The sequence below is a fragment of the Pteronotus mesoamericanus genome, unplaced genomic scaffold (assembly GCF_021234165.1).
Source record: "Pteronotus mesoamericanus isolate MK-2021 breed Mesoamerican mustached bat unplaced genomic scaffold, CSHL_Meso_final contig_163, whole genome shotgun sequence".
NCBI lineage: Eukaryota > Metazoa > Chordata > Mammalia > Chiroptera > Mormoopidae > Pteronotus > Pteronotus mesoamericanus.
In genome coordinates this window covers 1,457,764-1,484,553 of record NW_026555064.1, presented here as the reverse complement: position 1 = coordinate 1,484,553, position 26,790 = coordinate 1,457,764, and the positions used below count along the sequence as shown (strand labels likewise).

The window sequence follows — 26,790 nt, the reverse complement described above, 5'->3', positions numbered from 1 at the left end:
CCACAGAGCCCCCCGCCTGCACGTTCCTCCCAGCTTTCCTTGCCTAGGTCATTCCTTATCGTATTGTAAGAAGTAGTTTGGCGTTCATGCTGGTGGTTGGCTCTGTGGGGCAGGGAGTGATCTTACTGGTTTGGGGTGGCTTTTAGTTTTTCTTTTCTAGGTTTGCATCCCAGGCCAGGAGCTAGGCCAGGGTGTGAGAAGGACCATGCTACACTTAGAACCCTCTCTCTTTTCGATTTCAGCATGGTTGGTAGAAGTTCAAAACACTGAAGAGATTACTATGGTCTCCCTACATCACCCCCCAGTTTTCATTCTGAAAACCAAGAAAACACTAACTTATTTAGATTAGGTATATATCAGTATACAATGACCTGGTTTTCCCCTAATGTGACTATTTTGATGTTTAAAAAAAATCAAATGCTTCCCCCTCTTTTTTTCCCTGGTTTTTGAAACTCCTGCTTTATTGACAACCTAAACACGAGTTTTTGCTCATCATAGAATTAAGCACATAAAGTCTCCTTTGTCTCAGGCCCTGAGGCCCAAGCATTTGATGCCTGGCTGCCACTTACCCTCCCGCCCCCACGGCAGGCACCCCCGAGGCAGAGTGTGTGTCCTTTTCTCCCTAGTGTCTGTTCATGTCTTTTACCCACGTCTAAGTGCATTGCTTGATTTTTTACTGTTGAGTTTTGAAAATTCTTTGTATATTCTCGATACAAATCCTTTGTCAAGTATGTGCTTTGCAAGTATTGTCTTTACTCTGTAATTCATCCTTCCATTCTGCTAACATGGTCTTTGTTTTTGAGGTTTATTGAGGTATAATTATCAAATAAAATAGTAAGGCATTTAAAGTAGACATTGATCTATGTGCCTGCACCCTGCCTTGATTACGGCAAGCAAGTAGTAAGCCTTAACATTGGGAAGAACCATTTCTCCCATTTAAAAAAAAGAAAAACTATTGTGGTTATTCTAAGGCCTTTCGTTTTCAATACAGATTTTAGAGTAGGGTTATCCATGTCTACAAAAAAGCTTGCTGAGGTTTTGATAGGAATTGTATTAAACCTAAAGATTAATTTGAGAAAAGTTAGTATCTTTACCATGTTGAGTCTTCTAATCTATGAACATGGTATATCTCTCCAATTATTTAGGTTCTCTGATGTCTTTCATCAGCATTTTGTAATTTTCAGCACATAGACCCTATACATGCTTTGTTACATTTATACCAAAGTATTTATTTCCTTTGGGCAATTGTGGTTTTCATATCTTTTAACTTTTCTGTTTAGGCTGAACCCCTATGTGGGGCATTTTAACAGTTATTAACAGGCCATGAGTCATGTTAGGAAACTCAGAAACCCAATGTCCCCCGACTATTTGCTTCCTTCCTCCAGTAATGAGTGCCATTCAGGTTTTCATCTGCCTACAAAAGAAATCTGATGGTTGCAAACACATTTAAGAATAAAATCATGATTGATTCAAAAATAAATGAGCCTTATATATTTGGATTATCATGCAAAACAAAAAAAAAACGAAATGAAAAATTGAACAAAAACCTAGCTGCTTTGTCCAAGCTTGTCTCAGTGTCTCATCGCCTTTTCAGAGATGGATTGGAAAGTGCAGAGAGAGGCACGTATGGCAGGAGGCAGACATTGGAGTGATGCCTCAGCTGCCAACTCCTCCAAACATGATGGAAGGAGGCTGTGTCTGGCATTAACCTGCCCTCCAGAGCTGCAAGTTTTACATCCCAGTATATGGGAAAGTCACTTTGGCTTGGCTGGAAAGCAAACATTCAGCTAGGTCATTTCTTCCAAGTTGTCTCTTTCCATTAGTTTTTGATGCATTGTATGTCTTTCCCCCTTCTAATCTTGAAATCTTTGGTTTACTGTTTCTTTTGTAGTTTATTCTCTCTCTCTCCTTTTTTTCCCTACCTTTTCCAGGATACCGGGTTTCCCATTCCAAATGTTTAAAATAAGAGTTGGCTTTGATCCATGCATGCTCCCTTTCTAGTTTGGTCCTTATGTACCTTGTAGGAAGAGGGTTGTATCTTGAGTCTGTGGATTCAGATGAGAAGCAGAGTGAAGAGTCAAGGGGCAGCCCAGAGAAAAATGAGAGGTACTGATGAAATCGTGGAGCCCAGGCTACGGGCTATAGCATTGATTTTGAGGGCCAGAAGAACTTGAAGTGTTGTACGTTCAGGAAAATTTTAAGGGACATAGATAAAATGTCATCAGATAAACGCTTCACATGACCACCACCAAAAATTTTAGATTTGACAGAGATACTCAATCTCATGCATTATCTGTACTTATACTTCATAAACTTACAGATTATAAATATATAGCTGTAATTGTGGTTGTTTATTTTTTTTTGCTCCCTTTTCATGTAAGCTCCACAAGAACAAGGACTCATGTATGTCTCCCCAGCACTTAGAGCAGGGCCAGGCACATAGCGGATGCCTAATAAAGCTGTTGAGCAGGTGAGTGACACCATGTTTCTAAAGTCCACTTCTAGGTTGAAGATAGAATTTGTGCTTTGAAAGGCCAGATTCAGCTCTGGCTCTGCCCCTTCCGAGCCGTCCGTGCCATCTAATCCCTCTGAGCCAGTCTCCTTTATGTGTTTAATAGAATTTCTCTGGAGGCTCCCAAGTAATGAAGCATTTGGATAGACATTTTATGGATGTCTGTCTCTAAATTTTGGTTTTTCACCATCGCCTCCATTCCCCCTGCCTTCCAATGGGCATTCTTCAAATCGTGGCTCTTTATCTGAGGGCTGGGGTCTCAGCGAGGAGGGAATGAACATTTTTGCAATGGTTATTCCTCCTCATTATGAAAATCTCTAGAAATGAAAAGAACAATGGTAGAGGCCATGAACCTTAGGGTTAGAGCATTTGCCATATGGCTGCAACTGAATTGCAGAGAAGGGACAAAGGAAGGTCCTTTACAAAGCCTGCCAACCTCTGCCTCCCTGCAGGGTCCCCAGGGTCAAAATCTGAGATGTGATGCATAAGGCGGAGCGGGGATGAGTCACTTAAGTAATGGATATTTCAAACTGTTGGGAGGCTGGACCTCAGGAAAAAGGAGGTGACCACTCTTACATAGTTCCCTTCCAAATTCCTTCTACAACAAAGACAGAAGACGAGTAGGTAAAACAGGATGTAAAGTTTATATACAAGAATATAACGTTTATCTGAAGTATTTACAATGTTGGTTAAAGCAATATTTTTACAACTTTTTAAGGTCAACTACTATGTATATTACAGGTAAGCTACAATGGTGTAATTTGCAAAAATAAGAAAAAGTTTTAAACAAAGCTTAAAGGACTCAGGTCAATTACAAAATTTGTCTGTTGTGCCCTTTATTCAATGAACTCACGCTATGATGGTTAATGTGCTTTTTTTTTTTTTTTTTTAATAAATGGAAGTACTCTACCTGGAAATGCAATACATGCTACAGTTGTGAAGTCCCGACAGGGTGTAAAATGACAACTGTTACAACACTTAGGTGCTGAGTCTCCAGCTGGAGCTGAGAGATGTTGAGATAACAGCCAGCTTTATCTCAACTGGGTTTGTGGCCCACAGCAGTTTCAGCCACATACAAAAATGAAGCCATTTAGGCGTTATAACATCCTTAGCAGAAGTGAAAATCAGGTGATCAAACCAAAGAGGGAAAAAAAAAAATCAGACCCAAGTCACAGTTGTACCTATTCAAAACTAACTTTAAAGTGAGCTATTTTAAAATTTTATAAAAATATGCATGATTTTATTAGTTTGAATATTTCTACAAGACTTGGCTGGGTTTTTCCTTAATGTGAAAACAGGTATCCATTCCTGAGGCCTCCTAGGGCCTTATAGTTCAGGAAACGCTGGGGGTGCAAATGTGCAAAAGGCAGGGGATGCTGCTCCAGGCTGGGGCCGGAGCGGCAGGGACTGTGCTTGGGACACGAGAGCTGAGGCCTGGGCCTTGGGCGGGTGTGGTCAGCCGAGCCCTGGGGCTGGCCTGTCGGAGCTGCCTGGGCGCCAGAACTAGCACTGCAGCTTGCGGATGCTGCGGGAGATGCGCTTGAACTCTCTCTGCCCCTTCTGCCACCGCTTCACCGAGGTGATCACCAGCTCCCCACCCAGTTTCTGTCCCATGACCAGGTAGGGCGCGTTGATGTCATTCATCTCCTCGCAGGTGCACTGCAAGCTGTCTTTGAGCCACAGCACTGACTTCTTCAGGTCCCTTTCGGACACCCCGTTCAGCTTGTAAATGGTCTTGCTCTTGGTCTCCAAGATGATTTTCGTGTCTCTGTTGATGTAGGTTATCTCCTTCACTTTTATTTTCAGCGCTACCGAGAGGGGATGGAATCACTCCAGTTATAATGAAGGAATGCAGGAGAGACTGGGAGCTCCCCTCACCCCATTCTACTGCACAGTGGTGTGACCTGGCTTGGGGGGTGGTATGGAAGAAGAGCTTCCTAGAGCTAAGGGACTGTGAGGGGCTGCAGGAAGGGGGCTGGGACCAGGGGGCAGCAGGTGGCTCCATTTCTAAAGCCTCAAAGGGTTTGCCAGGCACTTTGTTTCAAATCAGCCATCCTTTCAGAACTCCTTTTGTGGGACTCAATTAACTTTGTTCTCCGCCCTAGTGTTTGTGTGTAGGTCGCATGTGGTTTGTGCTCTGCTCTCCTCAACAAATGACTTCCCCTATTGAAAACGTCAGCATGAAAAGAAATGCCTGATTCTTAGGTGAAACGTGATCCTTCTGTGGCTGTAAACTTTAAACTCAATTAATTACGTCGGATAGGTTTTTGGACAAACCTGCAAGGAAATTATATCACACAATCATTGTTTTCTAAAGAACAGGCTATAGGGAAGGAGAATTGATCTTACAGCTGCATTTGATTTGGTAAAGTAACTAGGAGAAAAATATCCAAGACTCTTTTTTAAGAGCACATGTTTAGTTGTAAAAGTGTTTTTCTGAAGACCTCATCCTCATATGCTATCATTTGCCCGTCCAAGGCCAGGGCGTTTACAGATCATATATGTGCTGTTTCCAAAATGGATATTAGACTCATTAGAATGCTAAGACACAAAAGTAAGTGGTTTACATAAAAGACACATTTTATAGTCATAAACATTATGCTTTGGGAAAGAAAACCCTGCAAACATACATGCTGGAATTACATTTCAAGAATCCATGAAGGCAGAGAAAGCATAGAATTTTAAAGTGGGAAGAAATCATCCAGTTAAACATCTCTTGTTGGCACACACAGGAAGAATCTGAAACCCAGAGAACTGTAGTGACTTATGCAAGATCACCCAGTTAGATAGTGTCCTGGTTGAGTCTAGTTCTCAGAACACTGGCTCCTAAACCTCCTGTAGTGCCAATGTTATCTCATAGGCAATTCCAACTTTTTGTCCTCGTTGGAGCATTAACTTACCTGACTGTAAGGAGTCCCAAGACCCTTGGTGCTATAGACAGTTGTTCTGTATGGATATGTATAAGTCTAACTTCCTGATTTTGATCGAGTTTTTAATTCATTGCCTAAATTAGTAATAGAAGGTTTTGTATACATGTGAGTATAACTACTTTGGTGGTTTCTTTCTATCTCAGAAAGAGAATTTGACTAAGAATGGCTTTTGTAGTCAACTGGGAAATGACCAAAGCTCAACCAGGTAAGCTAAGGATGCTGTGACTTAGCCAGTCATTATTGTGTCTGATACACATCTGAGTTATGCTGCTGGGTTCTCAGGGTTTATGAGACTTCAGTCATGGAATTTAAGGTGTAAGGCATGGTGGTGAGGATAATATATAGTGAAAGAAGTGACTATATATTTATTGCCTCAGAGCCTCATCTCTAGTGCAGACAGAGCATGTGTGAGATTTCACCTGGTCCAATTAAACATTCTTGCGCTCTAAACATTACATTTTAACCAGGGGGAAGATTTATTGCTTCTCTAGCTTTAAAATTACCAACTTTGCAAAAGATTACCATGGGAAAACATCAGGCACTTCTTCCCTGGAGTTTCAGCTGGGACCAAATACAGGGCATGAAGGCCCCTGAATACCTTTTCCTGTCCTGGAAGATGTGAGCGGGGCTGCAGGATATGGTGGTCAGAGGTGATGACACCGCCTGATCCAGTGACAGGTTGTCCTGAATATGCATGCAAGTGGTTTGGGCCTTTCTTTCTTCAGTGTTTTCACCACTGAAATGAAGAAGTGTTCTACATTTTCCCTGCGCTTCCGGTGTGCAATGGCGAAAGAGCATGATGTTATATATATATGTATATGATGTTATATATATCCAATTTCCACCCTTGTTCCTTCTACCCTTCCATCAATCCCCAAAGGACAGAGGCAATATGGAATACTGCTTGTAAACCTACAATCCAGATTCATTAGCCCTTTGGGGACAGAAATGAACATGGGGAAAGAGGAAACAAAGCTTGCGAGGCATCTACATGTGCGATACTTTAAATGTAATGACTTCCGTGTTGTTTTGAAAGGCTTTCTTCTCCAAGGAGAGAGAACACTAGCATTCACACCCTCCCCCCACCCCATTTTTTGGTCCAGTCTTGGCAGAGCATCCTTAGGAAGGTCTTCTGTAAGGTGAGCCACAAAGCAAGCAGTTCACATGTGTGCACGCTCACACTCCTGTCTCTTACATCAACTGTCGGGAGCCCCATAATATAACCAACTTTTTCATGGAAGCCAGGGGACAGATCTGGATGAAATCTAATGCATTGGATATAAGCTGTCAGAAGATGATATTTTATGTAAATTTTAATATAAATTTTATTAAAATTATGTATTTTCTCTCTTGGCCTTCACCCTATCTGGTAGCATGGAAGCTAGGAACCGTGTTTGGGTAAGACCCTGGGGTCACTGTCACCGACATGCCTGGCCTTGAGAGTTGTCTATATTTTATACAGAAGTACGATAATGCTCTAATCCCATTGGAGGCTGTTGCTGAGGGGCAGGACTGGTTGGTACAGAGCTGCCTCCTTTTTCCCCTCCCATCCTTGGCAGTGTGAAGCTGTTCCTAAAGCTGTGGTTCTGGTTGGTCTGGGCCCAGCTACAGGTAAACCCAGGAGACTTCCTGGGAGAGACCTGAGGTTATAAGGAGCAGCGTCAGGGTTATTCTCTGCATTTCAGGGACCCGACCAGACCTGAGATGTCTGGGAGGGCATCCCTCAGCAGTGGGAGCTGGAGCGATCTCCCTTTGTCTCAAGGACTTTGTGGAGGATGGAGAAATAGTAATATAGGTCTGTGAGAGTCTGCTATTGTTTGATAGAACAGGAATTGTATCTGTTTACCAGTACATTCAGCCTCTTGCCTGAAGGAAAGCTTGTAAGAGGTACCAGCCACTTAAACACATCAAAACATCCCTGCTTTTGGAATGGGATGAAGGCCAGGAAGCTCAGGAGTCTGGATGAAGTTCTTGGCCAGTCCCAACTTTGAATTTGGCATTGACCCTGTGTCTAGCTGGGCTCCTCCCTCAGCTTGGAGGCCTGAGGACAGCAGATAAGGTGCTGATAGAGTCCTGTATGGATAGTCTCCAACCCTCTTTCCCGTTATAATATTCTCGTAAGGGTAGTGACTTACACTCTATGGAACTTGGGTAACATATCACACATTATTTATTGTCCCCACGCACCATGTCATCATGGATCTTTCATGTGGCTTGCCAAAGTAAATTCCTAAGCTTTATTTCTTCTTTTGAAATTTAAGGAATCCCTCCTCCAATTATTAACCAGTATCTTGGATATAGTCAGTAATGGTTATGAATAAAGTAAGAATATTTCAGTTTGGCACTGGACTATATTTCTATTTGTGGCTAACTTAATGCCTTCAATGTGTTTGCTGGGGCTAATATTTACACGTTTCCATCCCTGGTGCACATGTCAAGTGTCAGAAAGAGAACATGGCCCAGGATTAGGCTTGTTGGCAAGAAAAAGCCAAAGTAAAATGAAAAAATGCCATTGAAAATTAATAATTTAAATAATTCTCATTATTTGATTATTGCTTAACAGAACAAATGAATCTCACCTAAAAAAGATACAAGTCAACATAAGATGGTTACATAGGGAGGAGACTAGGATAGAGCACCTGAGAGAATTTTAGAAAAGGTGAACAGTGGTGGTATTTTACCCAAGCTTTATCTAGTAACAGCTTCATGATTTGTACCTTTAAGTTTTACTGGTACATAACACTTTTGAATGCGAAATCTTTTGTCTGTGGTGGTGTATTACTTACCAAAATCATTTTTACAAAGAGTTTCCATAATGTCGTTGTCATCCTCGTTTTTATTTTTGCAGGCTTCACAGACCTTAGGAGCTAGAAAGGCGAAAAATTAGTAAGTTTGCTTAAAAGAGAACAGCAGGTGGCGTTTGTAAACAACTCACAGGGGCTTCCCCAGGCGAGAGTAGCAATTGTCCTAGAAGACCCCAGCTTCTACCTCCTTTATAAAAGAAGGATCCGTCATTCCTAAGGAAGTCTTCCATGCTTCCCATTTTCTGATGAGTAAAAATGCCCATATGAAGTGTTTAATAAATGATGAATCCCAAAGAAAAAGGGCATTTGGGCATTGTATGCAGGTGTACCTACAGTTAACTGGGACAGGTTTTGGCTTTTTAGCCCCTCCTTCCTACCTCTGGGACAAACTCAGCCTCTGAAAAAGTTGTTCCCAGAGCTTCTCTGAGGAGAAAGCACCAGAAGACTCTTGGGGGATTTTGGGGGGGGGGAGGGGAAGGCCTAAAGGTTGTCTTTCTCTACTGCAGGACACCAGTGCAGCTGGGTTTCTGCTGGGCTCCTTAGCAGAGCTCTGTGTCTCAGAAGAGTCATTTAAGATATTGTCCAGTCTGCACAGGGAAAGGCGGCTAGTGGTGTTCAGGGTCACGCGGGGGCTCCTCTCCAACCTTGAAAACACCTTAGTAAGCGCAGCAGCCCTCCCTGACTGCCCGTGTTCCCTTGTGCTTTCCGTCAAGTCTGTGCTTGAGTTAAGCAGCATTTATTTCATTTTTATCTTTGTCCCTGGTGAAAATTCTTCACGCTCCTTTTTGTTTGCTTCAAATTCTCAAAAGCAAACAAAACAAAAATGTAACAAAACCCAGCCAACCAAACAAAAAAAGAAAAAAAAAAAAAAGCTTTTCCCGAAGCTTAGCAAAGTTGAAGCCAACTGTCTTTGGAGTCTGACCCAACTTTCTAAAACAGTCTGATTTCTTGGGAAAAGGAAAAAAAAAAAAAAAAAAGAAAAGAAAGAAAGAAAGCATGTTCCCTTTCTCCCATTTGTAAATGTTCTGGCTTTAAAATTTAGGTGAATGATTTTCATTAACATGAAATTTAATTTTCACAGAAAAAAACTTTATGAGACTCATGATAGAAGAGATATTTATCAAATTAGAAAAATGGCAGAGCATATTTTGAAGACCATAAACTTTTATTCTGAAGGGAGAAAGTGGCTTTTGGGGGAAAGGTAGTGTATAATGTTGGTGCTGATAGTGGAAAGAAATAAAAACAAAAGCAACACACATAAAACTGCCTTTAACTCCCCTCACTCAAACAAAATGAAACATTTCCAATTAGGAGCTCTAGGAATGTATATAAAATGTTACTAACCTGTATTGGTTGGTCTGTGGTGTATGTTGGACAAATGTTTAAAATATGCCAAACATTTGCAATAAATTAGAAATCTAACCAATAAGATGATTGCATACTCATGGTGCCTGCCAGGAAAGATTGCTAAGCAACTCTGCATTTTCTTTAACTAATGATGGCTGTAGGAAAACAATTAGAGATTGAAAGGGAGATGCTGCTGGAGCCCTGAAAGGGATTAGAAGCCCCCTTTCCATCCCAGGGGGGACCTAAATCAGCTCAGACACATTGTATATGTTTTGCTTTCAGGAAGAATATCAAGAGCCCATGAGGTTTTCATTGCTTTGATGGTTTTTGCACAGGAACTCCCCCTCTGTTTTCTAAAAACTTGGGAAACTCTTTTTCTTTTCTCTTCTTTCTTTCTTTCTTTCTTTTTTTTTTTTTTGCATGGTTTTCTCCAGTTAATTAAAACCACTCCTAAGATAAAAGCTGACTTGTGATAGAAAATGATTCCTGGAGATTCCCTTTATGTCCTCTCCCTTAGACACCTGAGCAGTTACAACCCATTCTCAATTTTCAACGTGCCCTGAGCCAGCCCTGCTTTTATTTTCCAAACTTGAATCGGCAAAGAACAGCAAGCGGGTTAACAGACTATCTGCGGTGTGGACTTTGGCTATCCTGCCTGTACCGGAGTGTTCCCGTGCCTAGGATCCTGCCTCGCGGTGAGAACGTGCTGTGTGAGCTGAGCAAGAAGCCTCTGGCCAGAGGCTCCCCAACCCCTCCACACCGGGCCACTTCCAGCGCTCTCAACATGTCGGCCCCCCCGTGGTAGCAAAAATACTTGTGTATCTTTTAGGAAAAGATGCCTTACGGTTATTCGTTTTCTTTCTTTTTAACTGTCCCTAAGAAAGGTATAACTGGTATAACTCGGAAAGGGAATGGGAGGCTTGGGTATGTGTGCATGTGGGAGGTATCTCAAACTTGTCACGATGACTCACCAGGGCAAGGAGAGCGCCCGCCCCGCCGGGAATGGCATCTCAGGTGGGGACGCTTAGGGATGTGGGGCGGGAGCCTCGGCATCTCGCCTGCAAAGTCTTAGCAGAGTTCGGAGGGGGGGAAATAAAGGGGAAGGCTTACCTTCTTCGGTGGCTGGCAGGAGGTGGTCGCTGCTAGCGAGGGGTATGCAGAGGTCGTTGTCCTGGGGGAAACGGTCGCACTCGAGCATGTCGGGCCAGGGGAAGCCGAAGGCTGACATGACCGGGGCGCAGCGGTCCTTCACCTGTACGCAAAGTGAGTGGCACGGCTGGATGATTTCGTCCAGATCATCGAGGCACACCGGGGCGAAGAGCGAGCACAGGAACTTCTTGGTGTCCGGGTGGCACTGCTTCATGACCAGCGGGATCCAGGCGCCCGCCTGCTCCAGCACCTCCTTCATGGTCTCGTGGCCCAGCAGGTTGGGCAGCCGCATGTTCTGATACTCTATGCCGTGGCACAGCTGCAGGTTGGCGGGGATGGGCTTGCAATTGCTGCGCTTGTAGGAGAAATCGGGCTGGCCGAAGAACAGCCCGCGCGCAGAGCCCAAGCAGCAGTGCGAGGCCAGGACCAGCAGCAGCAGCGAGCCGGGACCCTGCGGCATGGTGGGCGTGCGACCCTCGGGGGGCGGAAGGAGCAGAGCCGGGGAAGCGCGAGGCTGCCGGGGCCGGAGCACGTCCCGGGCCCGCTCGCTCGCTCGGCGCGGCTCGGGGGCCTGAAAAGTGGGCGGCGGGGCGACGGGAGCGCCAAGAGGCCGGGCGCGGGCAGCACTGCAGGGGCAAGGAGCTCTCTGTTCGGCTTCTTGCTGCAAGCCCGCGCGCAGCTCCGGGGGGCTCCGACCCGGGGGAGCAGTGTGAGAGGCTGCTGGGGCCCAGCCAGAGTTTTCTTGGCCTTTTTAATGCAAATCTGGAGGTGGGGGGGAGCAAGGGAGGAGCCAGTGGAGAGTAATCTGAGGAGGGTTGGTCACTACTCACTTGGTCTGGTTTTCCTTTGAGAATGCCCCTCACGCGCTCCCTGAGAGGAAATTTCTGGCTGCCCCCCCAAAGCCCCTTTCAGATGCTGCCGAGCGCGCGCTCCAGAATTGCTCTAAACAACAAACAAACAGGCCAGCTTGGCAGCTGCGCCCTAACAGTGAGCGGGAGGTTCGGGGGGGCCCGCGGGCTCTGAGAGATAGGGGGACGCCGGGGACGTGAGGGGCGGCCTCGTCGACACGTCCCGGCGGGAACGCACTCTATCCCCAGCGAGGCCCGGGCCAGGGTTTGTTTGACCCCATCCTGCAGTTTGTATGGACAGCCCGGCCCCGGGCTGCGCCTTGGAACTGCGTCGCCGGGCGCCAGCCGGGAGTCGTCGGGGTCTTTGTGCTTTCGGCTTGCACCTGGGACCTGCCTGCGCCAGGCCGCCTCGGCGAACTTGGTCTCCTCTCGAATTTTCAGCCACAGTTACCAACCTGGCTCACCCCACACGGTGTGCTTCCCACCCCTGCCCTTTAAAAAAAAAAAAATCAAAATTATCAATAAAGTCGTAGGAGCAAAACTTTGATGTGAAACAGAAAACGTTGGGTTTGTTATTTTGTTTGGGTGAGTCTAGGTTTTGCTGTTGTGGAAACGCCTCTGCAGTTTCCTCTGAATCACACGCGGCTGCCCACCATCCCGGTTTTGGAGACGACCTGCCCTCTTTCCTTCAATGAATGGGGTGACTCAAGTTGGAAGGCATCATGCGCCCTAACACACACACACACACACACACACACACACACACACACACGAAGGCATCATGTGCCCTAACACACACACACACGCGCACACACACGAAGGCATCATGTGCCCTAACACACACACACACACACACACACACACACACGGCAGCGGGGCCCTCGGGGGAGCCGGAGGATGGGCCCCACGGCACGGAAGGGCTAGTGCTTTGGCACGAGGGACTGGCAGAAAATGAGCCAGGTGGGCAGGCTGGGAAGGAAAGCGGGGCAGAGCAAGGAGCTCTGTCTAGAGACCCATAAGTGCTAATCGTGGCCTTGGTAGAGCTGGTTCCGCCATCCCACATTGCCAACGGGCACCGTGCTCCGCGCCTCGTGTGCAGAGGTGAACCGGTCGGCCTCTCCCTTCGTGGAGCCCGGGCTCTAGGGCAGACGGTGAGTTCACAGCTGTAAACTGGGACTGGGGTGCCAGCAGAGGGAAGGTGTGTGGTGGGGGGCTCGTTTCCCCTAGTCACCCCATGTCGCCCCCAGGGCCAGGTCGTCGGGAAACCTTCCGAGCAGGGTGGCAGCGCAGATCCAAAGAGATAATTAGCGAAGAGCGAGCCGCCAAAATTTTTTCGTATGTAAGGTGGGCGCATTGTTAATTCCCAGCCACTCAGAGCCATTAACAGGCTACATCCCCAGCTTCTCTTTTTCCCTCCTTCAGGAAAGATGTATTGACATTCGCAGCACCCCCTCTCCCCCACCCAATGTCCAGGGCGCCCGGCTCTCTTTGTGGTCCAGCCGCTTGGAGGAGCAGATTAATACATGGGTGGCGAAAGCCCATTCTGTTATCTATTCGAGAAAGTCGCCATCTGGAGGGAGACCATCTTCTGGACTACAAGAATCTAAGTCCCTGAAAGTCGAGCTTCCATTTGTTTTCCTCTTTTGATACGGGTGCTCTGCGGGGTAAAAGCCGGGGGATGGGTGGGGGGGGGGCCCGGGGGGGGGGGCGGGCCAGCAGCCTAAGACCGCTCTTCCGCCAAATTGGTCGTGAGCCTTCTGGTTTCTAACTAAAGCCTCAAGAGACGGAAAGGACCCGCTCCCCAGGACACACTATTTTGAGAATAAACCCGAAATAAAATGAAAACATTCCGAATCAAACAGTTCAGAGCCTGAAGTGGGAGAGATGCTGGGACGTGGGCCCGGGGGTGCGGTGAGAGCCGTCCCACCTCCACTGTCTAGCCCCAACGCCTTCCCCTGGGGTCGTTTCGGTCCCTCATGCCGGCAGCGCAGAGCTCTAGGAGCTCAGAGCTGGTTGGCCTTGCTGGAGGCGGGGCACAACCGCACACTGGGGAGCGGCGCGGGCCCGCGCGGCCCGAGGCATTGTTTGGGGAGCCCGCGCAGCCCCGCTGGCCGCCAGAGGGAGCCGGGAGCCGCACTGGAGTCTCCATCGCCGCCGCGCCAACAGTCCGGCTGTGACCTGCCTGGCTCCCGGGCCCCTGGCCTCCTCGCACCCGCGCCACCCGGTCTCGACTTCACCTTGCATAGGCAGTGTCATCTTACTCACTCTGTGTCGCCTCCCACTCGCTTTCCTCCCCCCCTCGTTCGCGCCCAGGCAAGCGCATGCCCACTTGACAGGAGCTCCCAAGGGACGAGCTGATTGAGCGGGACAGGAGAATAACCTCCTGCAGAAACAGCGACACGAGCGCGGACCTTGTGAAAAACGCATGAAAGCGGATGCTTGGTGGCTGTCGCGGCGCGCCTCCCCAGCCGGGGTCGCTGTGCAACTGCAGAGAGACGCGTGCACGTGGTGCAGCCACACCCGGGTGCCTTCATTCATGCTGACTCCTCTGTGCTCCAGGTTGGCCCTCGGGCCTACCCGTCTTCGCAGATCCTTGACACTTACCGAAAACTGATGAAAGCTTTCGCTTTTACAAACAGAGTCAATGCTTACCACCTCTACTCCTGGTCCATTTAGTACCTGCCCGTTTTAGGAACGGAAATTTTTCACCCAAACCCAGGGCAGGTGTTGGTGGGTGCCCTCTCCTCCGAACACCGTACTTAAAGGGGGCTGCCTGCCCCCTTTGGGATTGGAACTCTTCTTCCCACCCTGTCCTCACCACACAACAACCTCCCACCCGAATGCTGCAGGTCTGAAGAAGAGCCTTGACAAGGGCGGATCCGGCCCCGCTGCTTTGCTTTAGTGTTTCCGGATGTCCAGGCACAGAAGAATCTCGAGGTACAAAGTTAGTTCCCGCTCATCTCGACAGAACAATTCGACTGTGGTAGGTGTGAGAGTTTCTGGGACGGCAGGATGGTGGCTCTCATTCTCAGAGATTCTGCTCTGGGAGAGGGGTCTCCCGATCCCTGCGTCTGCTCTGCACCCGTGGAGAGCCCGGGACACGCTGTCTCCCGCTCCGACTCGCGAATAGCAAAGTTAAGGCACATGGACTCTTCCTGAGAGGTAATGCAAGCAAGCAAAGGGAGAACAGGTGTAATACGGAGGTTTCTTCTCAAAATCTAGCCCTGGCTTCCGACAGGCAGCCTCGAATTGCAAACAAGTTTTTTAGCCCCCAAATAACTGCATCCCTGGTCTGCCCTCCCTTTTGGTTGGAAAGCTTGGGTTTCACTGTGGTAGCCAGGACAAGGGTTCCAATGTCTGGCCCGTTACTAAATGCTATTCTTGCTGCATGCTAAAACGTAGCACAGTATTTTGTAGATGAGCTTGACCGGCACTCAAGTGGATAAGTTTAGCCAGTTGCAGGGAAGAAATCGACATGTAACTAACCAAATAGTATATATAAGCGATGACTAAGTGTCCCTTCTGGGAGACAGCTTTAGATGTGAATCCCTTGCCTCCTTTACTTGCTGCAAGTAAATAAACTACTTATGGACAACCGCTTCTCCTGGAATAGAACACCCCAAGCAGCAAGCCCCTTGAGTGGGCTAACACCTGCTCCTTATTAAAAGGCAGGTTCCCCCTCGGAGGCTTCAAGCAGCTCCTGACTGGGAAAGGATGCAGTTAGCCAGGACGGGCCGTGCACGGCCTCGGGAGCTTAGTGAAGAGCAACCCTCCAGGCCAAGCCAAGAGACCGTACTGAAAGATTGGCTGCGGGCCCCTTGTCCCCAGAAATCCTCCTGCTACCGCACATGGGTGTGACTGTTATCATTTTGCAAATTCGAAGCAGTCGTAAGGAAACTGAGGCACGGAGGGGTTAAGTAACCGGATCCGGGTCACACCGTGAGTGGTCCAGCTGCTGGTGTTACACATTCTGGCTTTAGGTATGCATTTTGACCTCTTGGGTGTTTTGCTTGGCTTTCATCCACAGGCAGGCTGGCCGAGTGCGTGATGTCACCTTCACCTCCTGAGACGGTGGTCTCCGGACGGTTCCTGCTTCTCTGGGGCAGCAGGGCCCAGCCAGCCCGAGCATATTTCTGTGGGATTCGCTGCAGCCATCTGGTGGCGCCATTTCCCAAACTGATGGTCCCGCTAGGGTTGCAAATCGGGTTCCTTAACTAGGTGAAGCTCTGAGATAATCCATTTTACGCGTTGGGCGTGATGCGGACCTTCTTTCCGGGGTGGGTGGGTGACCTCATTCTTTCGGCTTTGGCGCTCCCTGAACCTGCGCCCCGCGGCGAGGACGCCGATCCTTCTGGACGGGAAGCTTACCGGCAAACGCACGCGGGGTTGGGGCCAGCACCTCCCCGGCCGTGAGCTCTGGGATCCCTCGGGCCCTCGGACCCCAAGGGTCAGACGCTGATTTCCGATACCGGGGTCCGGGCCTGCTACGGGAGAGCCTGGGCGCCGCATTTTAAGAAGTTTTATGTCTAAGAGCGAGCAGTTTACCAACTGCTAACCCGAGCCGTAGCGCGTTATCTCCTTGAAGATTTCCGGGGGCATTGCGTCCGGGATCGAAGTTGGAAAAGCAAACGAAAGGTCCGAGGAAGCTCAGACTGCGCGGGGGCAACAGGCGTGAGGGAGGCCTGGCCCTGTGCTCTCTGTCCCAGCCCCGGCTGAGGCCGACGCGAGCCTCAGCACCCCCTCTTTTTCGGAGTAGGAGAGAGAGCCGAGGAAATCCGCGGGAGGGGCGGCGGAGAGCGAGGCTGCGGTCGGCATTCTGCCGGACGCTCGGCGCAGGGCCGGGACGATGGTTCCCTGCGGGCGAAGCGGGAGCGGTTCCTGGGCACCTGGCGGGCAGAGAACCAACTGCGAGGAGCTCTGTGGGTTCCCTAGTTGGTGGGTCCAAAGTCAGCGTGAAGACTTTAAGTTCCCCAGACTGCTTTGTACCAAGTACAGAACTTGCTCTATGAGAAAGGCCTGAAGGCAATGAATGGATAGATACTTTTGGAGCTCAGTAGAACGACAAAAAATTACACTTACAATGATAATCCGCTGCAATATATCATCATTATTATTTTTATTCTTCCCCATCTACACGAGTGTTTTAGTCCACAGCTGACGTGAGATGGACTGAGAAGGCTGTTTTATAGTACTGCGCTTCTCCCAGGAACACCTCGTAGAAGCTGTCTGCCGTTTGTGCTTTGGGGGAGACCCAGGCCCGTTTCTTTTATTGTTCCCTCGAAGAGATGTCTGTTGACCCTAGACATTTTGGGAGAGAGAATGGGGTTAGGGCTTGGCATTGCCCGACTTGCATCTCTAGTTCCTTCTGCTTCCACACCAAAAACAAAACCAAAACCAAAAAACCCCCAACCAATCAAAAACACCGGAGGGGCGGGGGCAAGGGGCAGTTCAGTGGCGTGGACCTCAGGAAAGGAGACTCTGTTTCTGCTGAGTGCTCTGTACCCTCCCCAACCGCCTTTTGTTTATGGCCTAAGGCCTCAAATGTGCTGGACCAGTAGTCATTCCTTGGTCTTTGGGGTTCCAAAATTTTGAAATTCATGGCACCCGTGTACACCTCATCTATTCTGCACTCAATTAAAGTTATATTTATGGAGCACCTTTTACACACAAGGGGATCTGCAGGATACCTTTTTCTCTCTCTCCCCTGTGCCTTTCTTTCCAATTTCCTATCTCTTCGGTTCCAGTAGTTTATTGCTCACTGATGTGTTGCAACTGCTGATGAGACTCTTGAAATGAAGCATCTCCTAATTGCTCACATTAGGAAATCCTGAATGGAAACAGCAAAATCCCAAGGCCATTCATAGAGGGCGGTCCAGAAGCCGCAGTGTTTCTGGGAAGAAAGACCTGCTCCATTGTCTGATCTGAACAGCAGGGGTCAGTGGCTAAGCTGGTGTTTCACTCTGGTGGGAATTTATGGCCACCAGATAAGAGCACAAAGTCAATGCAATAAAGCCTGTTGGCTCTAAAGCTCCAGATGGAATCTGAGTTTCTTCACACATGTATGATCTATTCAGAGACAAATCCAAGAATAAAAAACCTTTTATCATTCTTACTGAACTGATTTTTAGGGACACTTTTCCTTACTCTGTGCCTGTCTGTTTGGGTCTTTCTCCATAATGGTGGAGTTTTAGGCTGCCCAAACTAAGAAATTTGTCATGTTCATTTAAGTTCCTTTTGTGGCTTCAATAAATAAATAAATTTGCTATTTATTCAGAGCAACAAATAAATCTGTAAATTGGAAAAAAGCACTTGTTTTTGGTTGATTTAGGACTAATAGGGTAACCTGTAATTTCAAACTATAGTATCCAGCATACTCAGACTCAACACTCTGATTGAATTTATTAGCACTAAATATTAGCAAAATTTCATTAGTAAGCCTAATATTTCTTACTAGTTTGTACATCTCCAGTGGTACAAGGGGGAGTCAATTATTACATAGAAATAACATTTCCACATGTTTAATTGGACTTCTGGTAATGTCCAGTCTGGGAAATGTCTAGTGATCATCTTGGCCATGTTGTCCAGAGCTTTGCTGTTTTTCCTTCGTTTCCTTGAAACCTTACTTAATGAAAGAAATTTATAAGAAGTTCTGCCCGGGAAGAAAAAAGGAAGAAAAGAATGCTTTTATGAGTACAGTTAATTTATTATTATTTGTACTGGTTCAGAAACCCTTTCCCAAGTCCAAGTTTGTCTGGATTCGAGCTTTAAAATGAGCAAGATTAGGTTATCTGAGGTTTTCTATTATCAATTTCTTCCCTGGAGTAAATATTGAAAACGTGTCTTTAACTCCCTTCTGTTTGCTGTCATCGAGCTGAAACCTTTCACTTGTTACGCTAGTTCTAGCTCCATTCAGAGCGGTGAGGTTTGGTGGGGCGGGGTGGAGTGGGGTGTGGGGGCAGAAGGAAAGAAGTGTCAGCCTGGCTTGTATCCGGCTTCAACACCAACTTTCTTTCATTGTGGATTTGTGTGTGTTGTGTGTGTGTGTGTGTGTGTGTGTGTGTGTGTGTGAGAAAGTGTGTTATTCCCTAGGGTAGTCTCATGGTACTTGGAAGACTTGGGCAGGTAACCACTGGGATGATTTCTATGGAATGTTACCATGTCACCCTAGACAAAAATTCTGTCCTGCTCTTAACCACAGATGATGTAATTAGCAGCCTAATGCCTTAAAATGAATTCCTTACATTCCTTGGGGTTTAATTCCATCCATCCAATCAAAAGATTATTGGGCCTCGCCCTGGCTGGCGTGGCTCAGTGGGTTTGGAGTCATCTGGCAAAGCAATAGGTCCCTGGGTCGATTCTGGTCAGGGCTCATGCCTCGCTTGCAGGCCTGGCCCCAGCCGCAGCGTGTGCGAGAGGCAGCCGATTGATGGTTCTCTCTCATGCTGATGTTTCTCTCTTTCTCTCTCCCTTCCCTTCTCTCTAAATAAATAAATAAAATCTAAAAAAAAAAAAATTATTGGGCCTCTATATATACTGTGGGGGTAATCAAAGGTCCCGGTGTTTAAGGTGTTTATGGTTTAGTATTTGTAGGTAAAAGTAGAATTTCTGCTTCTCTGCATTTAGCTGAAAGGTGAAGATTGCACATATTTCTGGTGATAAAGATGTTTTCCGATTGCCCTTGGATAAAAGGAGAAAGGAATAACAAGGCCAAGGTGAATGATCCATGTGAAGCTCGCGTCTGAGAATTTTAGATATTTTTTGAATTGTGATAGAATATAGTCTTTTATATTTATAAGCCTTATTAGAAACCACACAATCAAAAAAACCTTCTGTAAAAAATCTTGAGAGATCTGTTCCTTGCTCTCATGGAAGATCAACTTAAACTAACAAAGGGAGATTACACTGTGTCCAGTTTATAAATTTACTTTTAGAGAAGAATATTCAATGTTTTTATAACCCTAAAATGTAATAGGTACATGGGAAATTCTCATTAACCACCAGCTAAATGATTTGTCCCGCACAGTTGCATTTCCCAAATCAACAGCACACAATTAGATAGAAGACTAAAAGAAATGGACTGAAAATTAAATCAAGCTAAAATGAAACTTTCATTTTCACTCAAGAATTGCTTTCCCCCACAAATGCTTTGTTGTTTATAAAAGCAATACATGTAAAAATTTTTGGCAACACAAGTTATAAAGAGGAAAGTGAAAATCTCTTTAATTTTACTGCCCAGATCTACAAAAAAAAAAAAAAAAAAAAGTGAAAAATAGTTATAATCTTCTAATTTATGAGAAAATTACTATTCAAAAAGCTTTATAAAAATGCAATTGAATGATGCATTTACATTTGTAACAACTTTTCCTAAGTCAACAAATGGACATCTATGTCATGATAAATAACCTCTGAATATAGTATTCAAACCATATTCAATTTCATGAGTGGATTCCCTTGTATTGGTGTTTCCTCTCCAGTTTCTTATAAGCTCATAAGTGGCACTGCTTTTCCAGCAGCTGGATTACGTATGTCATGATTAAGATGGGTGTGTGTAAGGACCTCCTTGTCCAGATTTCCCCCAGTATAGAAGCTTGATCGTAATATCTTTGTCCCTTGGAGAGATTGGCCACAACTCAGAAATGGCTTTTTTTGTATTTCTCAATATGATATTTCCCATATCAGTTTGGTTGAAAAGAGGAATTTTAGATTTTCAATGGAAAAAAAAAGCCAATTGAGCTTTTCTGGTAGCCTCCAAAATGGATTGGTTAGCATTTGAGAAGGGTTAGCTGAGCCATTTTTCTGAGCCATTTTTCCCATTCATGCATTTATCCCTCTGTGCAGAGAACAATGTACTTTGGGAAACAGAACTTTCTGGTTCTTGGAGAACACACTTGGAAGGCTCAATTCTGCCTACCACAAGGGTGACTGACAGAGAAGGTGGGGGAAGGTTGAGGGTTATTGCTCCATGAGTTTATGTTGTTTGGGAGGGAACTGTGTTCACTCTCAGGTGGGTGTGGTTTTGGAAGGGGACCGTGTCGGAATACATCTGACACACTCGTGTGAGTGGTGTTCCTTTGTATATCATCTGCGCTCACAGGATGTCTAATAAGAATCTTCACACTGGCATGAGATAACTGGAAACTGTTTAACGTGCCTATCTATACAGGGTGGGGCAAAAGTAGGTTGACAGTTGTTTGTATGGAAAATAATATAATAATTAACAAATAATAATACAAGACTAAACTCTGTGTTTCTTGTTCTAACAACTATAAAATTACTTTTGCCCACCCCTGTATTCTACTTTCAGGATTAGTTTGGCTAAAACAGATTTTAGGTTTATAAGATACAATGGGGTGCCCTTTATGTATGAGGATGATCTTATTGAGTATTGATCATTTAGACTTGTGCCATCACTTACTTTTAAAGAAGTAAAAACCATGCATACTGATTTATGCACATTATCTTTCCCAGTTCTCATGCACAGTAGTACTCATTTTCAAGATGGTAGGGGTTAAAATGATGTTTGGCCATTGAAGAGCAACTAGTTTACTCAGAAATTACACATATGCAAGTCATGGATATGGTGCTGTACCAGTCAGGATGGGTTAGGTTATACTGCTGTTACAATCATCACCAAAGGATAGAAGTTTGTCTATCACTAATGCAAAGTTTGCTGTGGGTTGGCGGGAGGAGGCTTCCAGGGCAGCTGTTTTCACAGCTCAGCAGTCTCAGCTGCTTTATTTTTTGGCACCTCCATATCAAGAAATGCTCCCATAATTGCTTAACAGGCGAAGAGAGGGCTGGTGAGCCCAACACCGCAAGTTAAGTACGTCCACTGGGAAGGGATGCATGTCACTTTCACTCACATTCCATTGGCCAAAGTCAGTAAGCAGCCCATCCCTCATTTTAGAACGCGCAGTCCCGCCCTGAGGAGAACTACCACATCTATGTGCATACTTCCTATCTAATTCCATACTTTGTATTGAGCTTAAGCTACTATTGCTGATCAAAAGTTGTTAAGTGATGAGTAAATAATGGTAAGATTTATAGGTTGATATAAAAAGTTGAGGTTAGTGAAAAAATTGACAACTGGAAAATATTACCTGAACCTTTGTCTGTGGTTATGCTTTGATTGGTATCTGAGAAGGATCTATATGACGGCGAGCTAAGTTATGATCTGATTCCATTACATTTGTAACTGGCATTGTCAACTAATAGGAAGAAAGAAAAACAGACCACTGTTAGGAGGGCTAGAGAAACATAAAGCTGCTCCCTGGGACTGAGAGGCCAGCTGATGGGTCCTATGAAAGTTCTACATTTCTAATGGGCAGTTTCAATGAACTTCCATAGGTGTTTTCCAGAGGAACACCTACTGGAAATGAGTGTCACTAAAAGAACATACCAAAGGAAATAGGCTTTTAAAATGTGTTTGCATTATGTAGAGAAAGCGAATACTTACAAGAATGTAACCTGGGAGAGCAGAACTCCTTAAGAAAGAAAATGACTTTCTGAGTTAATTTTTTATGACAAAATCCTTGAGCAAGCTCAAGTGTGTTGGGACTATAGCTGGGAATACATATTTATCATATATTTTGTATAACAAAATATACATTACTTGTGTTCATGGATTAGATTTTCTTTCTTTCTCTCTCTCTCTCTCTCTTTTTTTTTTGGCATTTTGAGGTGATCCAGCTATGAAAATATGTTCAACAAAATGTCAATTGCCAGGAAATTAGATAAAGGCAGCAGATCGAGGGCAGGTGAAAGGAACCCTCCACACTATTTGGATTCTCTTGTTTTTCGTGGAACAGGGAATGCCAACAAGAGGAAGGACATGCCTAGATTCCTCAGGGAAGGGAGTCAGAATCTTCCTGTCACAACGGGAGAAATGGGGATTACAGATGTTTTCATTTTCTTAGACTCTCTTCTTCAGCATAGTTACAACCGAAGAAAGCAAATCTGGTGGTTTAACTTGAGCAATGTATTTGTTACTGGGAAACATGAGCTTCTCCTAGGCCTATATCTGGGGCAGACTGACAGTAAGCATTCAGACTGGGTTCAAATCTGACCTCTCTGCTTTCTAGCTCTGAGATCCTGGACAAGTTACCTAAACTGTGCATGCCTCAGTTTCCTCACCAGTCAAATGGGATACTAATGCACCTAGCGAGCACTGAAGGAATACGGCACTTAGAAACATGGAGTGAATAGTTTATGTAACAACTATTTATTTTTTTCCACCAAGTAGTCATTAGTGCATCATGTCAGCCAACTCTACTCACAGAGGCTTCCTCTGGGAACTTATCACGTGGGTGTAATGAAGTGTTAAGCGACTCACCCAGGTCAAAAATAAAGCCCCAAATCCCTACGAGAGTTGGAATGCCACTCAGCTGTGAAGGTCTGAGCCTGGCGCGGACTCCACACCATCATCCCAGGAAAGAGAAAATAAATTTGACTTACACTTTATGCACATTAAAATGAAAATCAGGCTCACTAAATTGGAAAGAGATCTAATTATTTTAAAAATGTTGTTACTGTTGTTGGAATTTGAATTTCAAGTCAAAAATTGTATTACAAAATAGATGACAAGTAGTTGAAATATTAACTGAGGGAAACAGCCTTGGCACTCCAAGAAAAGCCCTTGTAATTAATCTTCACTGGTAATCTCCTCGGGGTAACCATTACTAATTGGAAACATGCTCTGTCAACCCATCCAGATTCTAAGTCTGGTGATGGCAGGAGTATATGTTTTTTTTTTGCACTGCCTCAGCCACGAGACTAAGCGGTATGTTTTGCATACAGCAAGTGTATAATCGATGTAGTTTGTTATTACTCTGCAGTGAGAACTGAATATAAAATCGTACACTTCAGGCAAACACAGAACAGAAGGATCTCCTGGAACAGAGCCATTCTCTTTTCCAGTCACATGCCGTTGTTGAGAGACGATCCAAGAGTAAAGAGTGAATTCGGTGCTGATGGAGTGAGCCACAACATCTGGAGTCTGGCCCTCCACCCTGGGCCTTGACCTTCTCCATCAAAAACAGTAGGCAGATAGTGCTCGTCGGAAAAGGATTCAAACAACATAGGAGAACAATGTTGTAAAGTCTACGAGGGCAGCGTGACTTGTGTTTTGCAGAGAAGTTCATACTGGATGCTCTCCGCAGCATAAACACATTTAAACCTTTGTGTACATGAGATAATTCTCAACTCTTCATTCCTAGCCCCATCCCACCATGCTGACCAACATGGTTCTATAATCGGTTTCCTTCCTACTTTCTTAGAAGGATAACATGCTGAGAGGTGTTATGTTATTATGTGATTAAAACTTTGTGTTACTTTCCATAAATTGTGGTTATATATGTATACACACATACATATATATACATATATACATACATATATATACCTATATACATATATACATATATATCTCTCACATCAATTTTACTATTTTTACCATTTTGAAGCATACAGTTCAATGGCATTAAGTACGTGTGTTAACTTTTTAATCTAAGTACTATTCACATATTGGAGAGTGCACTTTCATTAGCATTTTTACTGAAGGGGGACAGAAAAACCGGGACACCCTTATTATTTAGTGGGTTCTCTAAGCAACAGCTTTGTAAAATGATTTGGTGGCATAGCAAATAGATTTTATTGACCACAATGAAAACATTGTACTATTAGCAATAGCCATTATTCTTGCTCTTCATTTTTCTCCACAGAATTGGTTAGACTGGCTAATAACTTAATGCAGATCACAGTTCCTTAAGTTGAGTTGACTCTTTACAACCAAGAGGAATAGATGCAGATCTGCTGACTCTTGAGCTTGGTGGAAAATTCTAGAATATTGCTTCCTTGTAGAAACTGAAGCTGTTCATAGATCATCTCACCTCTTTGTGACTGTGACAGTAGACACAAGGGAACGTCATCTTCTTTATCCTCACTTGGTAAGACAACTTCCAGACCTTTTTCTCCTATTTGTTAAGATTTCATTGGTGCTTCAAATTCCATTTCAAATACTCATCTTCAAAAAGCGCAGAAAAATGACAGCAGCATTAAGCCACCACGTGTTTGAGAAATGGAGGAGCCAAACGAAGGAGGGGCCAGAGACAGTCAAGGTGATTTAAAGGTGATATTGTTTTGGTTTTAATTTCTAGATAGGAGACCACGATGTATATTTGATAACGGAAGTCATAATTCTCTTCCATAGAGAAACTAAAGTTTGAAGAGAAGAGTTATAGAATCTAAGTGTTGGAAAAGATGTTTGAGACCAGCTGGTCTATTCTTGCGCCCAGTGCGATGTCCCTGACAAGGATTCATCCAATTCCTACTTGAACCCACACAGGGGTGGGGAACTCCCGCAGGAGCTCTTTGTAAGGTCATCCAACTACCCTCACTGTCTGCTGCACTCATCAAGCGACCTGCATAGAGGGAAGGATGCTGTAGTAGTCTGCTGGGGCTGCCGTACACAAAATACCGCACACTGGGAGGCTTAAACCACAGAAATGTATTTCCTCACAGTTCTGGAGGCTGGAAGTCCAAGATCAAGGTGGTGCAGCGTTGGTTTCTTGAGTTCTCTCCCCTTGGCTTGCAGGTGGACACCCTAGTTGTTCTTGTGAGCACCAGCACTCCTGGTTCCTCTTCCTTATAACACCAGTTTTATTGGATTAAGGCTCCGCCCTAACATCTTCATGTAAATAATCACCTCTTTAAAGACCACATTTGACTAGAAGCTCTTGAAGAACAGATAGAAATCCTGTCTTCTCCACCTTTGGCTGCCAAAGTCTAGCATTGTACTTAGCATGTAGCAAGCACCCAGGACTCCAATGACCCCAGTGAAATGAACCGAAATGCATCTCTTCATTCTTTGGGCTGTCATGTTGGAAACCAAAGCAGGACTGGATGAAAATCATTGGAGAAATGAGAGAGAATGACCTCATGAGAATGCCTGGCACATCAGGTAGGTCTTAAGTGTGTGACTGTCTTTTGAGATTTCATACTTACCAGTAACGTGTTTTCTTTTTAATTGAGCAGCATTCATATTGGAAACAGGTGGCAACAGTAATGGGACGATTTCTCATTTCCAAACCGCTGGGGGCAGATAATTGTAGGTATTTGATAAAGCGAAGTTTAAATGGTTCAATGAATTGCTCTTTCTCTTCTGTGTCAACAAATATTACCATCGTTTATTTATGATTTCTGGGCAGGATATTCATGATGACATATTCAAGGAGACTTTTTTTTATTATTACCTCTTTGCCCTTTTCATTTAATGATATTTCCAAACTCTTGGATGTAATAGGTCCTTATTTAGCAGCAGGCAGTTCATCCTGCTTGGCTAATGATGTGTCATTCGGTTTCATCTGCCACGGATTTCTCAGCTGGTGGAGCTTACATCTGGCTTCCCTCTTTCTCCTTAGGGCCCTTCTTTCTATGTCACAAATGCCCTTATGTGGTGGGCACTTCTATTTCCTTCATTTGCTTCTTTTTTTGTTCTGATCTTTCTTCCTACTTTTCGATGTTGCTATTAATTTTGAAAGGTCAATTGTTAAAAATGCATTCAATGTCCATAAAATAAACATTCCAATGCATATATTATTTTCATGCTCACTACGAATTTTTTCATTTGGACCTAGTTAGGTGAATATGGGGGATAAAGGCCATTCTCCTTGGTCTTCGAATGTCACATATCCAACACTAGGAAAGTAATTCTTCAGGACTGAAAAATAAGGCATGAACAAATTGACACACTTCAATATTGCTTATAGTCATAGGAATAACCTAAGTTAATTCCTAAACTAAAGGCCCATAGACCAAATGTTGATGAGCAGGTCCTTACACAAATAAGCAGGTGAAACTTACTCTAATGTCAAGAAAGCTTGATGTTGGGGATTATCCAGAAAATGACATTAATTTCCATAAACAGTTTAGGAGATGAAAAAAAAAATGAGACAAGCCTCACACTGGATTTGAAAATAAAATAGTTATGAAAAAATAGTGGCAAGCTGGTAAACCTACAACAGTGAAATCTAGGGATAGGAAATCCTCTACAGAAATATTAGAAAAGTATGTAAGTCCTCTTAGTTTAGGAAATGAACAACTAATGACCAATGTTTTATTCAACAGAACTGAATAGGGTTAAAATAATTTAAGACTGTTTCTCTATATGAAACTTACTGGACTGTCAGATTTCCAGAAAGTAC

At 44.9% G+C, this 26,790-nt stretch overlaps 1 protein-coding gene across 1 annotated transcript; it reads right to left on the bottom strand.

The window, feature by feature from the left end:
* Nucleotides 1-3,786: 3,786 nt before the first annotated feature.
* On the bottom strand, nt 3,787-11,460 carry SFRP2 (secreted frizzled related protein 2). Its single transcript, XM_054595811.1, has 3 exons — nt 10,704-11,460; nt 8,229-8,309; nt 3,787-4,320 (listed from the first exon to the last, which is right to left on the bottom strand). Exons 1-3 carry the CDS (start codon nt 11,200-11,202, stop codon nt 4,016-4,018), a joined length of 885 nt encoding a protein of 294 aa, XP_054451786.1. The 5' UTR covers nt 11,203-11,460; the 3' UTR covers nt 3,787-4,015.
* Nucleotides 11,461-26,790: the final 15,330 nt, after the last annotated feature.

Excerpts from the sequence above, each read along its gene's own strand:
- SFRP2 (XM_054595811.1), bottom strand. The coding sequence starts at position 11,202 with ATGCCGCAGGGTCCCGGCTCGCTGCTGCTGCTGGTCCTGGCCTCGCAC. Across the intron at positions 8,310-10,703 it reads CCTGCCAGCCACCGAAGAAG|CTCCTAAGGTCTGTGAAGCC; the intron begins GTAAGCCTTCCC and ends TCGCCTTTCTAG. Across the intron at positions 4,321-8,228 it reads TCTTTGTAAAAATGATTTTG|CGCTGAAAATAAAAGTGAAG; the intron begins GTAAGTAATACA and ends CCCTCTCGGTAG.